We start from the raw sequence: 17,600 nt of genomic DNA on the forward strand, positions 1-17,600 counted from the left end.
ACATACGGAACACCAATTTATTCTGTGAATGGGTAGGTGACCAAAAAGAGTTAAGCACTAACTTCACATAAGACTGAAATCAGGAAAGATGATGGGAATCATGGTTTCTTTAGGCTACAGGTTTCTGCTCATGTCCCATTAAGAAAAATTTCTGAGAAACTTGTGTAAAACACATTTTTAAGTATTTTTCTATTTGTAGTTTGTGCTTCATATGCTGTTAGCCTCAATTCTCAGCAGATCAGCAAAAGGGCAGCACACAAATCCAACCCCATAGCACAGACTTACAATCCCACAGCTCCTCCTGGCTAAGCTCACACCTGTGTGGAAGGAACGTCCATCCTACAAACATTTTCCTCCATTCCAATGTCCAGTCTGGGTCTAGTTGATGGTAAAAACAAAACATCTTTTCTTCTTCTTTCACTCAACACTATGGTCATTCTCTCAAATGCCAGTTGGTGTCTGTATACAGAGTAACTCTTTACCTGTACTTTGAACACAGTTCTCACATGACCATAAAGAAAAATTTGGCACGTCTTTTGGCAGCGTGAGTCATTTCTTTTTGTACCTTTTCTGGTCATAAAAAATGAGTCAAGTTTTATTTTTAATCACACTTTTATTACCTTTCCCCAAAAACAAGCAAAAAATCCTCAAACAGATCACATACTATTGTGCTATATTTACACTGTAGACTTCTTAATCTCTAATGTAAATATGCATACTATTAAGTAATCTATCCTTGGAAAAGAATGCTATTTTGAGTGTTGTGATGATGGATAAATCTTATCATTGTAATATTCTAATAGAAAAGAAAATCCATTTTCAGAGCTGTCAAACATGAAGATAAGCACACAGATTAATTCTACTCAAGTTATTTAAACAATTTTAAAAGAAACCTCCAATGTTACAATAACTTAAGCGTACTATTCCACACACAACATAGCTAAAACTGATTATTTTTGATGGACATTACTTATCAAAATTGTATTCAAAAGCAGGACTAAAAAAATCACTTAAAAGTTTCAAACATGCGATTTAGAGTATTCATTTCTTCTTGGGAATTAGTTTGTCTTCATAGTTGACAGGGACTATGCCACTGCATTCTTCTGTCTTTGACACAGGATACTTTATAAAAGCACGTCTAATTACATCAATATCACGTCCTAAATGATCCATCATGGTCGATACAATTGAAGGTGGGCCCTCTAAGTCTACCAAAAAATACCTGCAATGAGAAACACACATAACAATAAAACAAAATACCTGTACTACAACTTGAATTCAAATAACAGTGAGATATCTCAAATGAAATTCTTTTTTTTTTTTCCTAAAGTTCTGCTACCAGAATTCTTTAAATAAAAACTCCATACTATTTTGATTTCAAATATGAAAAGTTCAACTCAAGCAGGCTCAGTCTGAACTCTTCTTGGTTGCACAGCACATTAGAGAGAACTTAATCTTCTTGTACCTGCTCCATACCTGGATCTGAATCGTAGAATCATAGAATGGCCTGGGTTGGAAAGGACCACAACGATCATCTAGTTTCAACCCCCCTGCTATGTGCAGGGTCACCATCATCTGAATAATATGTGTTTTTTTGTTTTTTGGTTTTTGTTTTGTTTTGTTTTTTGGTGGAATATTAACTTTGCTTACAACGTGCATTCTCCTTTGAACTGACAGCATCGTTTCATTGGGAAACAAATATCAGTGCGAAATATCTGAAGCTTACATACACATAGGCATACTTCTTCAAAGTTCTGCTTTGGAGCTAAATGCAAATTAGAAAAACAAAACTAAAGCAAACAAAAAGCAAAAACAAAAGAAAAAAACCCCACAAACAATATAGTACAACCAAATAGATGGATTTATCCTAAATTAGGAACCTCTCCAATGTGAATTGAGCTTAAATCATCAATGTGGGGGCAGGAGCTGAAGCTGCATTCAGGAAATGCCAACTTGCACAGTCGGCATTTGACAAGCGTGCTGATTTGCTGATCTTGGCAAGAGTGAAAAGGTCTTCCTTCCACACATGCACAGAATGTATAAAATACACTGCTCCAGGTAAGCACTTCATCTCCACCACACAACTACCTTTGCCATCTACTGAACAAACCCTACTGCCTACCTACAGAAAGGAGAACATTGCTTGCCTGTTACTATCCCGAATTAGTATAGTACATACTAAGTATATTAGTGTAGTAAATATCTTGACTGAATCTCCCCAAGAAACATAACCCTGAAACATACCCTGGAAGTACTAATATCCCTTAAATGAAGTTATACTACACATTTGTCAAGAACTGCACTCTTAAATCACTAACACCAAGGCAAGATCAAGCATTCCAGTTGGATTTAAAAACAGTACCTAACAGGACTGCATTCTGCAGGAGACGTAGGCTTTTATCAAGGTGAACATCACTTCCATAGAGGTATTCCTGGAGGATAAGTCCCCAAAACCAGCAGCTGGAATGGGAGACTGAACGGGAAATACATGAGGTAGGGTCTCCAAAAACAGACAGATGCACATCCATGTTGCTGATCTGCATTAGAGCTCTTTTTACCTAACTAATGCCTTGCACAATTAACTCTAAGAAATAGTACACACACAGGAGACCTGTTAGGTCAGAAATGAAATCGAGAAATCTGCTGGACTGCTACACAGAGGTGAAATTCATATATGGAAAACACTGCAAAGAAAATTCTTCTCAGCCAGACATCTTCATCCTGAACCTCTTATGCCTGCACCTCTATTAACAGTCACAATTTAGGACTGAAGACTTTTTCAGAAAAAGCAGATGGAAGCACTAAGTTCCCCCAGGTGAGGTGAGGAGCCCGACGGCAAGAAATCTCCTTGCAGCCTGCACTGAAGAAGCCGCTCCTCCAGAACAGGTGCCCAACTGCTGCAGGCCTTGGCTGTGCATCGCAGGAGTGGGGGACCAGCGCCAGCTCACTGAGTCAGCTATGGTGACTGCAGCAGGAAGAGCTGCTCTGAGACGCAGGGACAGCTTGCCTTAAGGAGGGCTTGGAGGGTGGCTCACTACTCCTTGCAAATCTCCACAGAGGGAACGGGGTTCATCTTAATTTGTTTGGAAAAATGATCTGCCTCCTATTTTCCGACGATCAGAAAACAGGAGATGCCACCTGGTTAAAAGTCTAGGGAGAAGAATGAGTCTGAAGCTTGGACAAGTCATTAGAATTGTAGCACAACAATTCTGAAGAATGCACAAATGCACACCCCTTGAAAAGGGAAAGTCTTTTTCTGTTAAAGCCATTAAAAGCCACTGGTAAATTTAACAAATGCCACTTAGATCTTCTCCATTGGAGGAACCCTTCCCAATCCTCTCACACTTATGACTAATATAAGGGAAGACGGGGGAGAAATCCCAGCTGATGCCATGCCATCACTCCCATGCCCCCTTCCCCTAGCTTTAAGTTTGCAGGAGCATTCATTCATTTTGCAAACCGCGCCCTTTGACACACCGTATTAATCCCAGTTCTCCAGAATCTGATTTCATTTCTGCTTGCAAGTGGTATGCTGCTTTTCATTGTGCTTCTAAAAAGGCAGTAGATTTTTTTCTTGTTGGTTTTGTGGCGTTTTTTTTCCCTTCAAAAGGCTGCTTTGCAACTTTGTGCTCACATTAGCAAACGGTGGAAATTTCCACTGACGCACTGTTGATAACTGAAGGAGAAGTGGGGGATGGGAGGATGAGCTGTTGCAGCATATCTTTATGACTCCTCGCAGAATAGGTATTTTATCTGAGGACACAAAACTGCAGTAATTGAGGACAAAGCCATTTTTTTTTTAAAACAGCAACCGGTCTTCAAGGTAACAAGCAGCAATTGCATTCCTGTGTAAAAAAGAGCGAAGGAGGGCCAGCAATAAAAAATGTTATTCTTTCATTAAAGGAAGAGAAGAAAATAACAGCTGCAAAAAGAATAAGCAAACACAATTGACAATGCAATTCCTGCGGAGATCCGGAACACCTTCCCTCCAAATACATGCATTTAAATCAGCTGTCATGAGGTTATGGGCTTTCTTTCACCCACTCTAATAAGCCATGCCTCAATTTCAGCCAGCAATCTATGACCCCCTGATCAACCATGCTGTTTCTGCTGTTTGTATAGTAAGCAAAAGCAAATCCCAGTGAGATTTAAAGATGGGGAAAAATACAGGAGAGGAACTACCTCATTTGTGCAAGCAGAAATGCAAAAGCATTTAAGCTGTCTAGGAGTCAGTCGAGTCATCAGGGGAGAAATGCAGGAAAATTCCATTGATTCAATATGAGACCACAGTTATTTTTGTCATCTTGCTCAACTGTAAATAGAAGGATGATGTAAACACAGGAGAGTAGACTACCCAGTGAAACATATTTAAACAATGCTTAAATTGAAAACAAAACAAACAAAAAAACCCGCCAGGTTTCATTTATCTTTTTTAACATATCCAAGCCAGAAATGGTTCGAATATTGAGCCCTAAAGACTATATGGCTTCAAAGAACCCTGAATAAAACCTGGATCAAAACTCACTTGTAAATCATAGAATCACAGAATGGCCCGGGTTGAAAAGGACCACAATGATCATCCAGTTTCAACCCCCCTGCTATGTGCAGGGTCGCCAACCAGCAGACCAGGCTGCCCAGAGCCACATCCAGCCTAGCCTTGAATGCCTCCAGGGATGGGGCATCCACAGCCTCCCTGGGCAACCTGTTCCAGTGCGTCACCACTCTCTGAGTAAAAAACTTCCTCCTAATATCTAACCTCAAGCTCCTGTCTCAGTTTAAGGCCATTCTATATGCAAAGTGCCCGTGGAGCAGAGGAAAAAGCACACATATGGTAGACTCGGAAAAAACTGTATGGTCCCACAGTTGTGCCCCAAAAATATTTGTATGCTTAAAGATGATAAGCTCAAGCTCCACTAGCTATCTTGCCTTTAAGTTTTCCTTTGCACAGCAACAGTGAGTCTAAGTAAGCTTCCTAATGGGAAAGTGGAAGATTAGGCAAGGAAATGTACAACTGAAGCACCCAAGAAGGGAACAAGAAATTGTCACAAAGAAAGCAAGCTGTGGTACTCTCGTGAAAATAGCTGGACATTCATTTTCACTGTGATAATCCCCTGTTAACAAAATTGCTTTGCTACATGAATGCCCCCGCTTCATGTTTGGAACCACTGCATTGTTCTTGAAGAGCCACAGTTTGCTTTTTTCCTCAATTCTTGCAGCTACTTGTCCTCAGCGGGGTAGGCAGGCGAGCTTCTGCTCAGACAGATTATCATTTTGTAGCTGGAAAGATTAGCACGTGTTATTTCTAACTTTTAAAAAACATGCATGGAATAGATGGGAGTCCCTTTAAAATCACAAGGACAGCGACTGGGAAGTTCCAGATTGAAACCAAAAGCTGTTATCTTAATAATTAAACTGTGCCACAGCAGGCATTCAAATAATCCATAATAAACCAGTACGCTGGGAAAAACTAATATATATATTTTTTAATTGTCCAGCCTTCAGAAATTTCATTTGCCAAACCTATACATAGATGCCTGTTATTAAGCTAATTCAATAACAGAAAGATATTTTGCAGTGTTGCAGAAAAATAGAAAAATACTGTTTCACTGCAAAACAGAAACAAGCCTGACCTATTCCGAGTATTTTAGAAGCCATGCTCACTGGGCAGCATTTGAGAAGTCTGCAAATTTGTCACAAAGACAGCTGAAAGGATTACTGTTTAGGAGCGGCCATTACATTTAATCAACATGCTTGCACAAAGATGATACAGAATTTAGCACACCAGAAAATGACACTTAGCAGCTCAACATCTCAAATTATTGCACTGTGACATTTCTTCTAGCAAGCAGAAAACTGCAAATTGCAGTCTCAAAGATAAGGTAAGAAAAAAAACAGCATTTCAGGACTCTGATACCCAAGGTACGTGCACACTTACACGTGGACAAAAACATTTGAAGGGAAAGTAATGGTTCAACTCATCAATGGAGAAAGCCCCATCTAGTGGAAGAAGACAATCAATTTCACAGAAAATACTACATACATGCCGAATATTCAAGTATTCAAACTTGTTTTGTTCTGACCCCAGTACAATGCAGATTCAGAATTCCTTTTTGCTGAAACAGACCAAGACATAAGACATTCTCAAATCTGAACAAACCAAACAGCACAGGCTGTACATTAACTACAAATTAAGTCTGGTGGTATTAAGAAACTTTGCAAGGTCTTTCATCTGTTTTTCTTTTCTCCAATTTGGCCTTCAGAAGCCATAAAAATCAAGGGAGTCTACCTGAGGGAAAGTGAAGGTGAATCACCTGCAAGATGAAGTCCTTCAATCATATGATCACTTGTATTTTATGAGGAAGGGCTGGGATGAGCTGGTTTGTGAAAACCTGAAAACAATCCTGAGAATACCTCTGATGGATAACTATTATTTCACTCTTAAAAATAAGTAAAATTATATCCAGATAGCATGGGTTACTGGACAGTAATTTAACATCCTTTGTCCTCAGGGAATAATATTCCACCACAAGTTGCTTGCTTAAAAATAAATTGTGTAAGTACAGTTCCTATATTGTAGGAAAGGAGAAGTTTGAACATAATTCACATAGATAAGCTTACAAAATACTCAGTCTCTTAAAGAACATCATACCCAATTACTGAAATACTCCTCTCAATAACTATCTATTCCTTGTATATTAGCTACCATGGCACTAAGGAAATGAGGTAGACTCACATTCCCCTTCTTCCTTAAGTCCACATTTTGGCAATGAACCATGAAGTCATGAGGCACATAAAAGCAAAACACAAGGTGCTTCCACAAAAAGGAGAAACTTCTTCAGACCTAAACCACAAAGGGGAACTGGGAGAGATTTGTGACAAAGCCAGGACAGCCTCCAAGGGAAGGTACCTGTGCTACTTAGCATATGCCAGCACTATGAGGGTCCCCGTGTAACTCCAAAAGAAAATTCCCCAAGCACATGTTGAGACAGACTTGCAAAGCACAATTCACCATGAACAAAAGTAAGACCTGAGCTTGTTAATTCAGAGAACAAGTAGGTTGATGAGGTAACTTGGAGTGAAGAGCAAAACAAAAAGATTGAGAGACAAGCAAATAACAAATGAGCACTGCCACCTATTCAAAATCAGATTTTAAAGGGGGAAAAGAAACAACAAACCAAGGTAATGAAAAAGTTGGCAGATAGAACATGGAAATTGTTATGAATAACCAGAATTATTCCACAGTTTAGCTAGAGAATTCACAAATAAAGAGAATGAAAAAGTAAAAGATGTAAGAAAGGTCTAAAACCATTACTATGTTAGGAGTAGATTAAATAAGGGAAAGCACATTCACACGGAGCAAAGCAGAAGGGAAAGACCACAGTGCTGTACCAACAGCACTAAATTTGAGCACTGACTAGGCTGATGAACAGCATCTTTTCTACAATAGAAATAACAAAAAAATATAAATAGAAGTAACATTTTCAAAAAATCTCTAACAACAAATCTCTAGGGCATATCAAGATACCCAGAGGGCAGCAATACGCAAACTCCAATTACGCTTGGCCACTTTCTTCTCCCTAAAGCCCCTGCCATAGCTCCTTCCAGTGTAACAGAACCCTAGTTTGTAAAACGTTTGAGCCACTACCTTCCCAAAGGAGTGCCTCAAACCTATTTTTTAAAGATCTGTTTTGCAGCCTCCCTTGTACCAGCTTCCCTGAAGTAAAAATATCCTGCATACCAACCACCTCCCCCAAACCAGCTCCTTAATCTGATGCCTTGAAGCATGAAGTGTCACAAGCATATGATTAAGGCATAGTCTGGCAAGGCCAAAGAAAACAGGTATGCCACAAAGTGCAAACCCACAGACTGTACTACTGAGGTCTATCATTTTACAAGTAGTTGCAATATTCTTCAGTTCAGCACTGACCACATAGGCAGCAATGGCTCTGTAATGTCATCAGCAAGCCATAGTCTAGACCCTTCATTTGAAAGTAGCTTTGAGAGATTCATTGTTTCTGTATCATTTTAAACAGCAAAGAAATCTAGAGTTTAACATTCTCTGAATTCATACACTTAATTTAAATCAGTTCGCTTCTGTTTGCTCCAGAAATAAATACATCCCTATATGTATGATACAGTACTAAAAAAAAAAATGTACAAGCAACTCAAGTACATTGTATCAAAAGCAGTTAAGTCATGGCTAACAGAACAAACACTTGGCACAAACCTATAATCCATTAGGTAATACAGTCAAGAAACCTTATTTACACTCTCCCATTGTTTTTTTTTCGGAGACGTGATGGCCATGGGCAAGTCACTCAGGCTCAGTGCCCAGTACAGTTAGTTATATACCTAACCCACACTGGAACCAAAGCATGCCTGTGTCACGTTTCATTCATCTGTAACGTGAACAGAATTTGTTAAGAATTTTTGTGTTACGCTAAAGAATACGCTTGAATCGTACTCTTAAATACTTTAAAAACAAAATAATGATCTGCTACAGCGACTAACACCATTAATTAGTAGTCACTTTAACTTCCATTTAAAATACCAATCCACTAATAGTTTGTGAGTTTTATTCTCCCCATGTATCCATGCAGTTCCTGAAGGATACTCTTTTCATAATTCCCTAAACTCAAAGCCTGTCAGTATTAGATCTCTAAAAAACAGAAGCTGTTTTCTGTCAGAAGAGATGCACTTAACAGAAAGACCTAAATGTCTTTTAATATACACTCAGTGCACAGGGACCACCTGCTCAGTGAATATTGTTTCCAGAGGAAAAAAGTCAATTTTACATGTGATCTGAGGTTTTCAAAGCTGCCGGTGGAGTAAAACCGTTCATTCCCGTGACAGCTGTGGGCCACTATCCCCTATGGCAACCTTTGAAAAATCACAGCTTTAAAGATCAATTGGCAGCAAAATTCTCATTCTCCACTAAGCCTCCTGGATATTCTTAAATTTGTAATGCGCCTGTAATGCTGTACAGCTGAGATGGATGATGTTGAAGCACTACAGAACGGAGAGGGAAAAAATCCGTACTGAGAATTCAGGATACCTGCTTAATGACCAGTGACATGCATTTTAGGTCTAATTCTTTGCCACTTTACTAAAGACACCTCTGTCTGCCTCCGTCAGTCACACTTTTATGCTACACACCGTATGTAAAGAATTGAATTACAGTTAAATTAACTAAAATGAAATTAAAGTGAACTAAATGAAGAGAACATATAGCAAAAGGCTGGGAGAAGGATGCCTCTCGACATGCTGCAGAGCACGTCTCAGCAGAGCTGTGAGCAGCTGGCAGTGCCATGCTGATGGGCCTTGAGTCAAGATAAGGAAACAGCTTGGGTAACAATGGCTGTTTATAAGGGAACCAGGATGTTCAGGAAAATCATTTTGTCTTCCCAGTAAATACTCCATGCAGCTGAGGGGACTCTGTGCCACTCTGAGTGACAGGAAGATGGTTCGTGCAGAGGTCACTAGGGCTGTCTCTAAGAGATGCTCTCTATTAAGCTGTGATCCGTGCTATGAATATTGTATTGCACTAATTTTCACAAAGTAAAACCACAGAGGAGGTCAAAGGAAGTAATGGATTCAGTGTGCATCCTGAGCCCATGACATCTACATGCTCTCAGAAAACAAACTACCTGAAGAGCTCTGCTGAGCATCACAAAACTAAACAAACAAACAATTCCACCCCTCAAAAACAAAAAGCTTTCAAAGATTCACCACTCTCCCTGCAGAAAGGTAGCATCACTTGCACTCTCACAGAAGCCCTTTGAGTCACTTCAGAAGAAGCCCAGAATAATTAAAAAAAAAAAAAAAAAGTTAGAGACCACACTGATTAATATGCTGTTCAATCTAATGCTCAATACCAACTTGGTATGGAAGAGGAGACAAGCAGAGTTAACTTGTTATTTAGAAACAAAGATCTTAGATGAGTAAGTACTGTACTTAGTGAATACAGGTGTATATTTAGCTTGATCTTGAAGTTTTCTTTCCCTTTCTTTTTAATGTTTTCCTATTAGAAAAAAAAAAGTTACTTTTATGGGTGCTGTAAAGTAGAACTGACTGATTTTATGAGGTGGACAAAGAACTGACTTTTCACTTTCTGTTCCCATACTATTTTTAATATCCTTAGTAAGTTATTCTTCAGACCATATAAAATATCAAGTAGTGTATTAGGAATCCATCACCCACAGTGAACTGCAACCTCCCTTGCATATACATACAAATGCCTTCTCCCACACTACTACGTCCAGAAACTGCTGCTGCTTCCCGTTATAGTATATTGTTTCTCCTGAATTTAAATTATCCAAATAACATTATTCTTTCCTGTAGTGCACACTTTTAATCACCTCTCCCTTTTAAGAAGCCAGACAATTGAGAGCAGGGAACTACCATATTCAAATACAGAGTGTCCAAATCCACAGCAAGCAGAATGAAGGCTAATTATTTAGAGATACTTGAACTGGGAGGTGGAGGAAAAACAGCAATGGTCACATTAATCTGACAGCTTCATGACCATGATTTAAAACATGGTAATTATTTGTTACTAAAACCCAACCTCAAACAGAAAATCTATCTCCTCTAAAGACTGCAAAGAAGAGGGTTACAATATACTGATCCCCCTCCTTCTCTCTATTAAACAGATAATCTGTTGTAGTAAACAAGTTAAACTAGCTTACATATCTGAAAGATCCTCTGGAGAAAGGATTAACGTTTATAAATATCTAAAGGGAGGCAGGAGGCAAACAGATGAGGCCAAACTCTTCTCAGTGGTGCATAGCAATAGGACAAGGAGTAATAGCCTAAAACACGGTAAACTAATAGCCTAAACATGAGAAGTTCCATATAAACATGTGGAAGAACTTTATGGCTAGGATGACAGAGCACTGGAACAGGTTGCCCAGAGATATGGTGGAGTGTCCTTCTATGGAGATATTCAAGACTCGTCTGGATGCCTACCCGTGCAACCTATTGTAAGGAACTTGCTTTAGCAGGGGTTGGGCTCAATGATCTCTTGAGGTCCCTTCCAACCCCTGCGATTCTGTGATATGTCTTCTATTCAGTTCTGTTACATAATTCTGTCTGGCTACTGTGTTCTCATTCTTTTCTTTTGGTCTCCCTGCTGAAGAAACCAAGACCTGACCTCAAAATTGTTGCTACACAAACCAAGGGGAAACTGTGATCCAAGGTGTTGAAGTGTTTCAAGGTGTTAAGTGCTCTAAAAGAAAATCTGGAAGTCTCAACTTCAGCCTTAGCTCCCATCTATAATAAAATAAGTTATACTAGCTCCTCACTTTGCTTAATCACCCTGAAAAGAATGAGGCAATTAATAATTCTGTCTTGAGACAAGGTTTTGATTAGCTCCTGTGTGGAGACAGCAAGACTAAAACGCAAAACATATAGGATCGAGCCACATTTTGAACGCAGACTATCAGAGGCACCATGGAGCAAGAGTGCAAGAAATTCACAGCCACAGTGCCATTGCTTTTGGTAAGGAACTGGCACACCACGGAGGCTTTCCTCTCTATCCTTTCTGTCAGCCTGCTGTGCTCCCCTTCACAGAAGGGATGTCTTCAGCAGAGGGAGCAGAGCCCCAGGGAATGACCTAAGGAGGGCTTGATAAAAAGCACACCTCTGGAATCACCTCATTTTCTCTGGTACCAAATGACAACCAAGGAAGGTGGCACACATGCTGGTCAGCCAACTGATGACAGCCAGCTGCACTGGAAGGATGGGGGAAGCGTGCAGCTAATTGTTATTTGGATTACCGCAGGCAGGCCCAGTGCTGCACAGCACAGGTTGCCTAGCAACATTTCTCAACCTTAGAGGAGAGCCACCCTCCATTTCAAGTCCAAGGAGCAACAAACACCAACGTGAACGATTGGAGTGAAATCCACAGCACCCACCCAGCCAGCCCCAGAGAAGCCTGGCACCTGATGGGTCAGTTGAGAATTGTCTCTGGGGGCAACTGGAACCATTTATCCTCTAAGCGAGCTGCACTTACATGGTCATCTTTAACAACTGTACCACAAACACAAGTCCTACGGGATACATATGGTGATTAACATTTAGTTCAGATGCATTAGAGAAAAAGAATCAATCTTGCCAATTAGCAACCAGCAGATTAAGTAAGACTTTTATCAGTAAACAGCCTGACTGGCTTGGAAAACAGTTACGTAAAAACGCCCTAACAAAATAACATTGTGTACACTAGGGAAAGCAGTTCTGAAGGCCTGAACTTGGGCCACACACAACATGACATCTAAAAACGAACAAGAAGCCAACACCAGGCAAAACAAAGAGGCACAAAACAGGGCAACGCATGCATAAAGAGCCCCGCAAAGCCTTGCTGAGGTGACAGACATCACCTATCTACTCCCCAGAAGCACAAGGAAGACCAGATGATGACAGTTACATAAGTACATTTTATAGGAGCACTGAAAGGCTTTTAAGAAAAAAATGCATCATGCATACCCTCCTCTCCTGTGGCGATGGTTGTGCTTGGAGATTTTATACGGCAGAGCCCTTTCTCCCAGGTTTTCGAGGTTCCTCACAATGGCTCCTCTCTCCATGAGAGCCTCTACAGTGCGCTTCAGCACAGCTGCAGTCTCAGGCTTTTAAGAGAGAAAAAATAAAAAGAGAGCAGGAAATGTACACAAATCTCATTATCCTCATGTGATTACAATCAACATGTGCATTTGTATGGCTAAGTACCAGAAGGGAATGCATAGTAATCAATGGACTTAACTCACCTGGTATCACCTTGGCAGATCCTTGCACAGGTCTAAGTAAATATGTATGGCATAGAGCAACTACGAACTGACAACAGTTTGAAAGATCCTTGGACCACTGATGCTAGTTAATATTGCTCATCAAAACATTTAAAGTGAACATTATGGGGAATACCAATCTGTGGCTTGCTGGAGATAACAATCAGCATTACATTCACTTTGCACCATCACTTCAACAGTATACATATAATAGACATTTGGACCGTTGCCTAAATTGCTGCATGTCCCATTACAGTTGCGTAGTTGACATCCAAGCCTGTTTAAGAATGAAAGAACTGGCATGCAGTAATTAGTCTAACATGCAGAGATTTCACTCCTCAGAAGAACAACTATGAGGAACAGGCAGCCAAAAAACAGTAAGTGAAACAGATGCAATATTTTCTTGCTTAATGCAATGATTTCAGCAGCGACACTTGGTAATATCTATGAAAATGTAATAAAGTTTTCAAAACACTAATTTATACAACAGCAAACTTGGTACGCCCTCAGTGACAAGTATTTGAAAAAAAAACAATCTCTTGCAGGGAAAGGAAAGCAAGTGGACATCAGACTGAACACAAAACAAACCACAAAGTGTTATTCCCAGCTCCCTGCAAAATTTCACATCAACGTATATTCCCAAGTCTACTTGTCTGTAGAAATGGCAATAGCTGTAAATTATAAAGTAATGAAAGAGCTGGTTTTCAAAGTACTGCCCTTTCTCAGGCAGGAAAAAAAAAAATATTCCGTAATATTTGAATCATTTAATGAAGATTACTCAAAATTAGCCTCGTGACTCTAAAAAGAAGGGCCATTTAGCATCCAAATCTCTTAATGGAAATTGGTGAAAGGTACCATAATCTTATAGTAAGAATGTGGTATAGTCCATGCCTCGGCGTATAGAATTTCTCTCATTTTGCACAGGATGAAAGGTGATAAGAAAGAGCTTCTAAATGCAGAGTAAAGGTGTTCAACAGGCAACATTTTGCAATGTTGACTGCTCTTGGAAAGACCAGGAGCACAGATATTCTGAAATGATTTCTTGATTCCATGGGTTAACTAACCTGTGAAAGTCAAGAGTCTGCACCTACTGCTCCTAACTATAAACCAGAAATTTTATTTCCTCCTCACCTGCTAGATGAACCGTTTGGGAAATTTATTTTCAACACAAAGATCCCAAGCAAAAATGCCTGGAATTTGTTTTCAATGTACATTTAGGCTATGTTGTAAAACCATCAAAGCAACCAGACAAGTCCAAGTGTGAAGAAATGTCACTACCTTGCCAATGTTCTTCAATGCATTAAAACTAATGTTTCTCACAAGAGACAAATACTAAATGTATCTCTTGTCACAGTATGAAAAATTAGGGTGAAGGCATTGTTAAAACAGCTTATGCATTGTACTATATTAATTTAAATAATATTTTAGCTCAGAAACAGGAAAATCATTTTTCTGTTGACTTGGGATATCTTTCCACCTTCTTGCCACAAAGCAAGCTGTTCTCACAAACATTTCAAGTGCCTAAATTTGACTTCAGTCTCTTCCTTCAAGCTTACCTGCAACAAAACCAGTGTGTTCAAAACTTATGAATGAGAGACTGGCAGAAAGAGAGACTGGCAGACGGATTGGTACACTATACAGCCCTCACATGAAGTCTACATATAAATCATGCCATCTGGAAAGCCAAGTAGACCAAGTGACATTTTCACAATAACTCCAAAACAATCATGTTTTCTCTTATCATAATAAAAAACAAATTTCTGCTACTGGAGAAGTATCAGTAACAGTCAGAGAAAGGTAACAGTTTGGCTTTATTTGACCCTATCTTCCACACTCCACAAATGCTGTAACACAACAGAGTGAGAGCAGAGCTGGGGCTCCTCTCAATACTTTTTCCATGAACAACTATTTTCTCAAGTTCTTTACAGCTCTTTGACACAACTTAAAAGACACAAAGATGTGAGAATCTGGCTCAAACTCTAGATACATTTTTATGCTACCTCCATTAACACATGATCTCAGCACTCAAAACTCATCCAAATCAGGAGCTGCAGGTGAGACACCTATTCTAACAGTGGCTGCTTCGTAGTGTTGCACAGACAATCCAAAAAGCAGGGTGACAAAACTGTTAATGACATCCATAGGTTCATGCTGCAAGAACTGTACCAGAAATCCAGCTTCAAGAAAGAAGAGAAAAATAGCAACTACGGCTTTTGTGAAACAAAAGCACTGACACAAGTATCATTTTCTAGGAGGTTCTGAATTCAAAATCAGAATCTGACAAAGACCACTAGCATTTTACTTACTTGTATTAATAATGAAAAAAAAAAAAAGTAGCTTTAGGAAAGAAAGGGTAGTTAATCTAACAGCTTCAGTATTTTGTGCACTGCAGCACACCTGTAGTGCTTCCAACACTTGGCTGGAAAACATACAGTTAGAAAGGAATAGGATCTGCCATTCAAGTCTTCTGTGCCTGCTTGTGTGCTTTGGTTGCAGAAGCCTCTGTGGTGCTCAAGCACTTATCACAGGAAAAATCTGTCAGATTAATGAATAAAAATATCATTACGTTTACTGTTGCTACTTGTTTCCCACTCAGACAAAAAATTCTGATCCACAAACAGAGCTCCGTTCAAAATATAACAACCATGCATACTTAAGCTAAATGTATTGGATAAGTTTATTCCTCTGCGTCCCTCCTACCCTTAAGTGACACTTAGGCTTTCTGTATCTTTTATACTTGCCAACAAATCAGCATTTTCCTAGAGTGGCAGCATGTCCAACATGATGTGCAGTTTCCAAACACAATGAAATCTAAGATAACGTCCTATATACTTAAAAACAAAACAAAACAAAAAGAACAAGAAAAGAAAGCCACAGATTTCTACATTCAGAATTGTAAAATATTACGCTTTTTTGCAACCTCTCCATTTGTGGAAGTACTTTGAAAACATAAACTAATTGTTGGTTTTGAAAGCTTGTCACTGCAACCCCTCTCATTCCTCCTCTCCAAAAAAGATCATGGTTCACCATAGCTTGCCTAAAGCCATCAACCAAACTATATATAGGCTAGCCTGTGCTAACCATAATATCCACAGACACAGGTTCCTTGGCTTGCCTCAGAGCCAGACCAGTTGAGGACATAGGAAATGGTACTGCCTGGCTCCCAACCCAGAAGCCACAACATTTTTTCCTAAACAGCCAGCAGTTATTCTAGTACCACAACTGTGGAGAAGCAAGGAGGGAAAATAAAAAAAAATAAAATAAACTGAAGAAAAAAAACCCAGGAGCAAATGGCAGCCAGTGCTAGAATACCCATGCTGGAGAGCAGGAAGTGTTAGAAAGAGCATGTAAGCCCTGGTATGCAATTCTAGTCCTTGTTCATCCTCTTGGGTGCATAATTAAGCCAGAGCCCTTTCAACTGGGTTCACCCTTAGTGAACTTAGTGAACTTCATCAGTGAACTCCATTCACCGTTTGGCAATAATTACCTTATCCTTCAGGAGATGCAGAACTAGTGACCCCATTATGGATAGGGAAGGAAGAGGGGGGCAGCCACTGCAGACTTTCCAAATGCTTTTACTTGGAAAATACATACTTGGAAAACTGCCCCAGGAAAATTGAAGGACTGTTATCTACAGATCAAACTCCCTCAATCCTCTATCCCATGCTTTTAAAACTTACAGCTGCCCAAGTGAAAGTGTGCTAACTAGTTTGTTAACCCTGTAGCCAATTGTCAAACACAAGAGGGGTGCACTGCAAAAGATACTTTCTGTCTGCGGTTGGCTTTCTCCATGGATGCGGAACACTGTGGCCGCATTTAGCAGAGAGGACTTCATGCTGCTGCCGCCAACACTGCAGTAGCTACATATGTCAAGATAACCAAGCGCTTTTCCACAAATACCCATTCCTTTGGGCCCACCATCACCGTAGCCTCCAAATGCAGACAGCCTCCATGCAAAGTTGAGCTTATCAGTCAATCGTGTCTGTCTAAGCTGCACCCCTTCTTTCACTCCAAAGCCTCCCTGAGTCAAAGATTAGTAGAAGTCCTACAGTTACAGTATGGGTATGTGCTTTTGGGCTCTTTTCAGTGTACCATAAATATCATATGAGTGAGCAGAAAGTTATTTAATGCACAGACTTCTTCAGAATCTCAACTGATTGCAAAAATAGGAACAGATGAGGGGTACAGTGAACTGCTGCCCAGGATCAAAGCCACAAATGCACAGTAATAACCAGTAAGTACTGCAACACAGCTCCAACAACTTATTTGTGAGGGGAACTTATGATACACCACCAGCATGAGTAAAAACTCTACTACAGCTTTCATCAGTTGTAAAGAATTCAGAAAGCATTAAGCAAGTATATTTAAAAAACTGGGGAACAAAAAAAATGGGCAACATGCTGAAGGCATAGTATTTTTTGTCCTACTGGAGGCTAAATGGATGTGAGCTCATCAGCTGAAGCTATAATATGCATTTCTCAGGTGGGGCAGAAACTTGGCAAGAGTTTGAAAGAGAGCTTTCAAAGCTGACATCTCCGAAAAAAAACAAGGAGACTCGCACCCAGTCCTAAAGGAAAGGGCAATACTGTGGCTGAAATTAGAGCCATCTAAAAAGTCTGCAGCACTATTCCAAGTTTCATCTAGTTAGCTGGCCAGAGGGAGCTCATGAGATGACAAAGTCAAAAGAACAGTAATAAAAAGAACTGGCTGAAAAAGCACCAAAGCTCTTGTCCTAGAAGAAATTGGAGAGAAAAAGGGAAATGGGCACCAAATACTTAGTTTTAAGGGTTAGTGAGGACTACATTCAAGTTCTTCTGACTA

At 39.8% G+C, this 17,600-nt stretch overlaps 1 protein-coding gene across 1 annotated transcript; it reads right to left on the reverse strand.

The window, feature by feature from the left end:
• Positions 1 to 593: 593 nt before the first annotated feature.
• MRPS6 (mitochondrial ribosomal protein S6) lies at positions 594 to 12,645 on the reverse strand. The gene is made up of 2 exons (XM_010723106.3): positions 12,484 to 12,645; positions 594 to 1,222 (listed from the first exon to the last, which is right to left on the reverse strand). The coding sequence occupies exons 1-2, from the start codon at positions 12,579 to 12,581 to the stop codon at positions 1,042 to 1,044; spliced, it is 279 nt and encodes a 92-aa protein (XP_010721408.1). The 5' UTR covers positions 12,582 to 12,645; the 3' UTR covers positions 594 to 1,041.
• Positions 12,646 to 17,600: the final 4,955 nt, after the last annotated feature.

The sequence above is a fragment of the Meleagris gallopavo genome, chromosome 1 (genome assembly GCF_000146605.3).
Source record: "Meleagris gallopavo isolate NT-WF06-2002-E0010 breed Aviagen turkey brand Nicholas breeding stock chromosome 1, Turkey_5.1, whole genome shotgun sequence".
Taxonomy (NCBI): domain Eukaryota; kingdom Metazoa; phylum Chordata; class Aves; order Galliformes; family Phasianidae; genus Meleagris; species Meleagris gallopavo.

Coding starts and splice junctions, on each gene's coding strand:
- MRPS6 (XM_010723106.3), bottom strand. CDS start 12,581: ATGGAGAGAGGAGCCATTGTGAGGAACCTCGAAAACCTGGGAGAAAGG. Junction 1,223..12,483: donor CATCGCCACAGGAGAGGAGG/GTATGCATGATG, acceptor TTCTCATTGCAG/GTATTTTTTGGTAGACTTAG.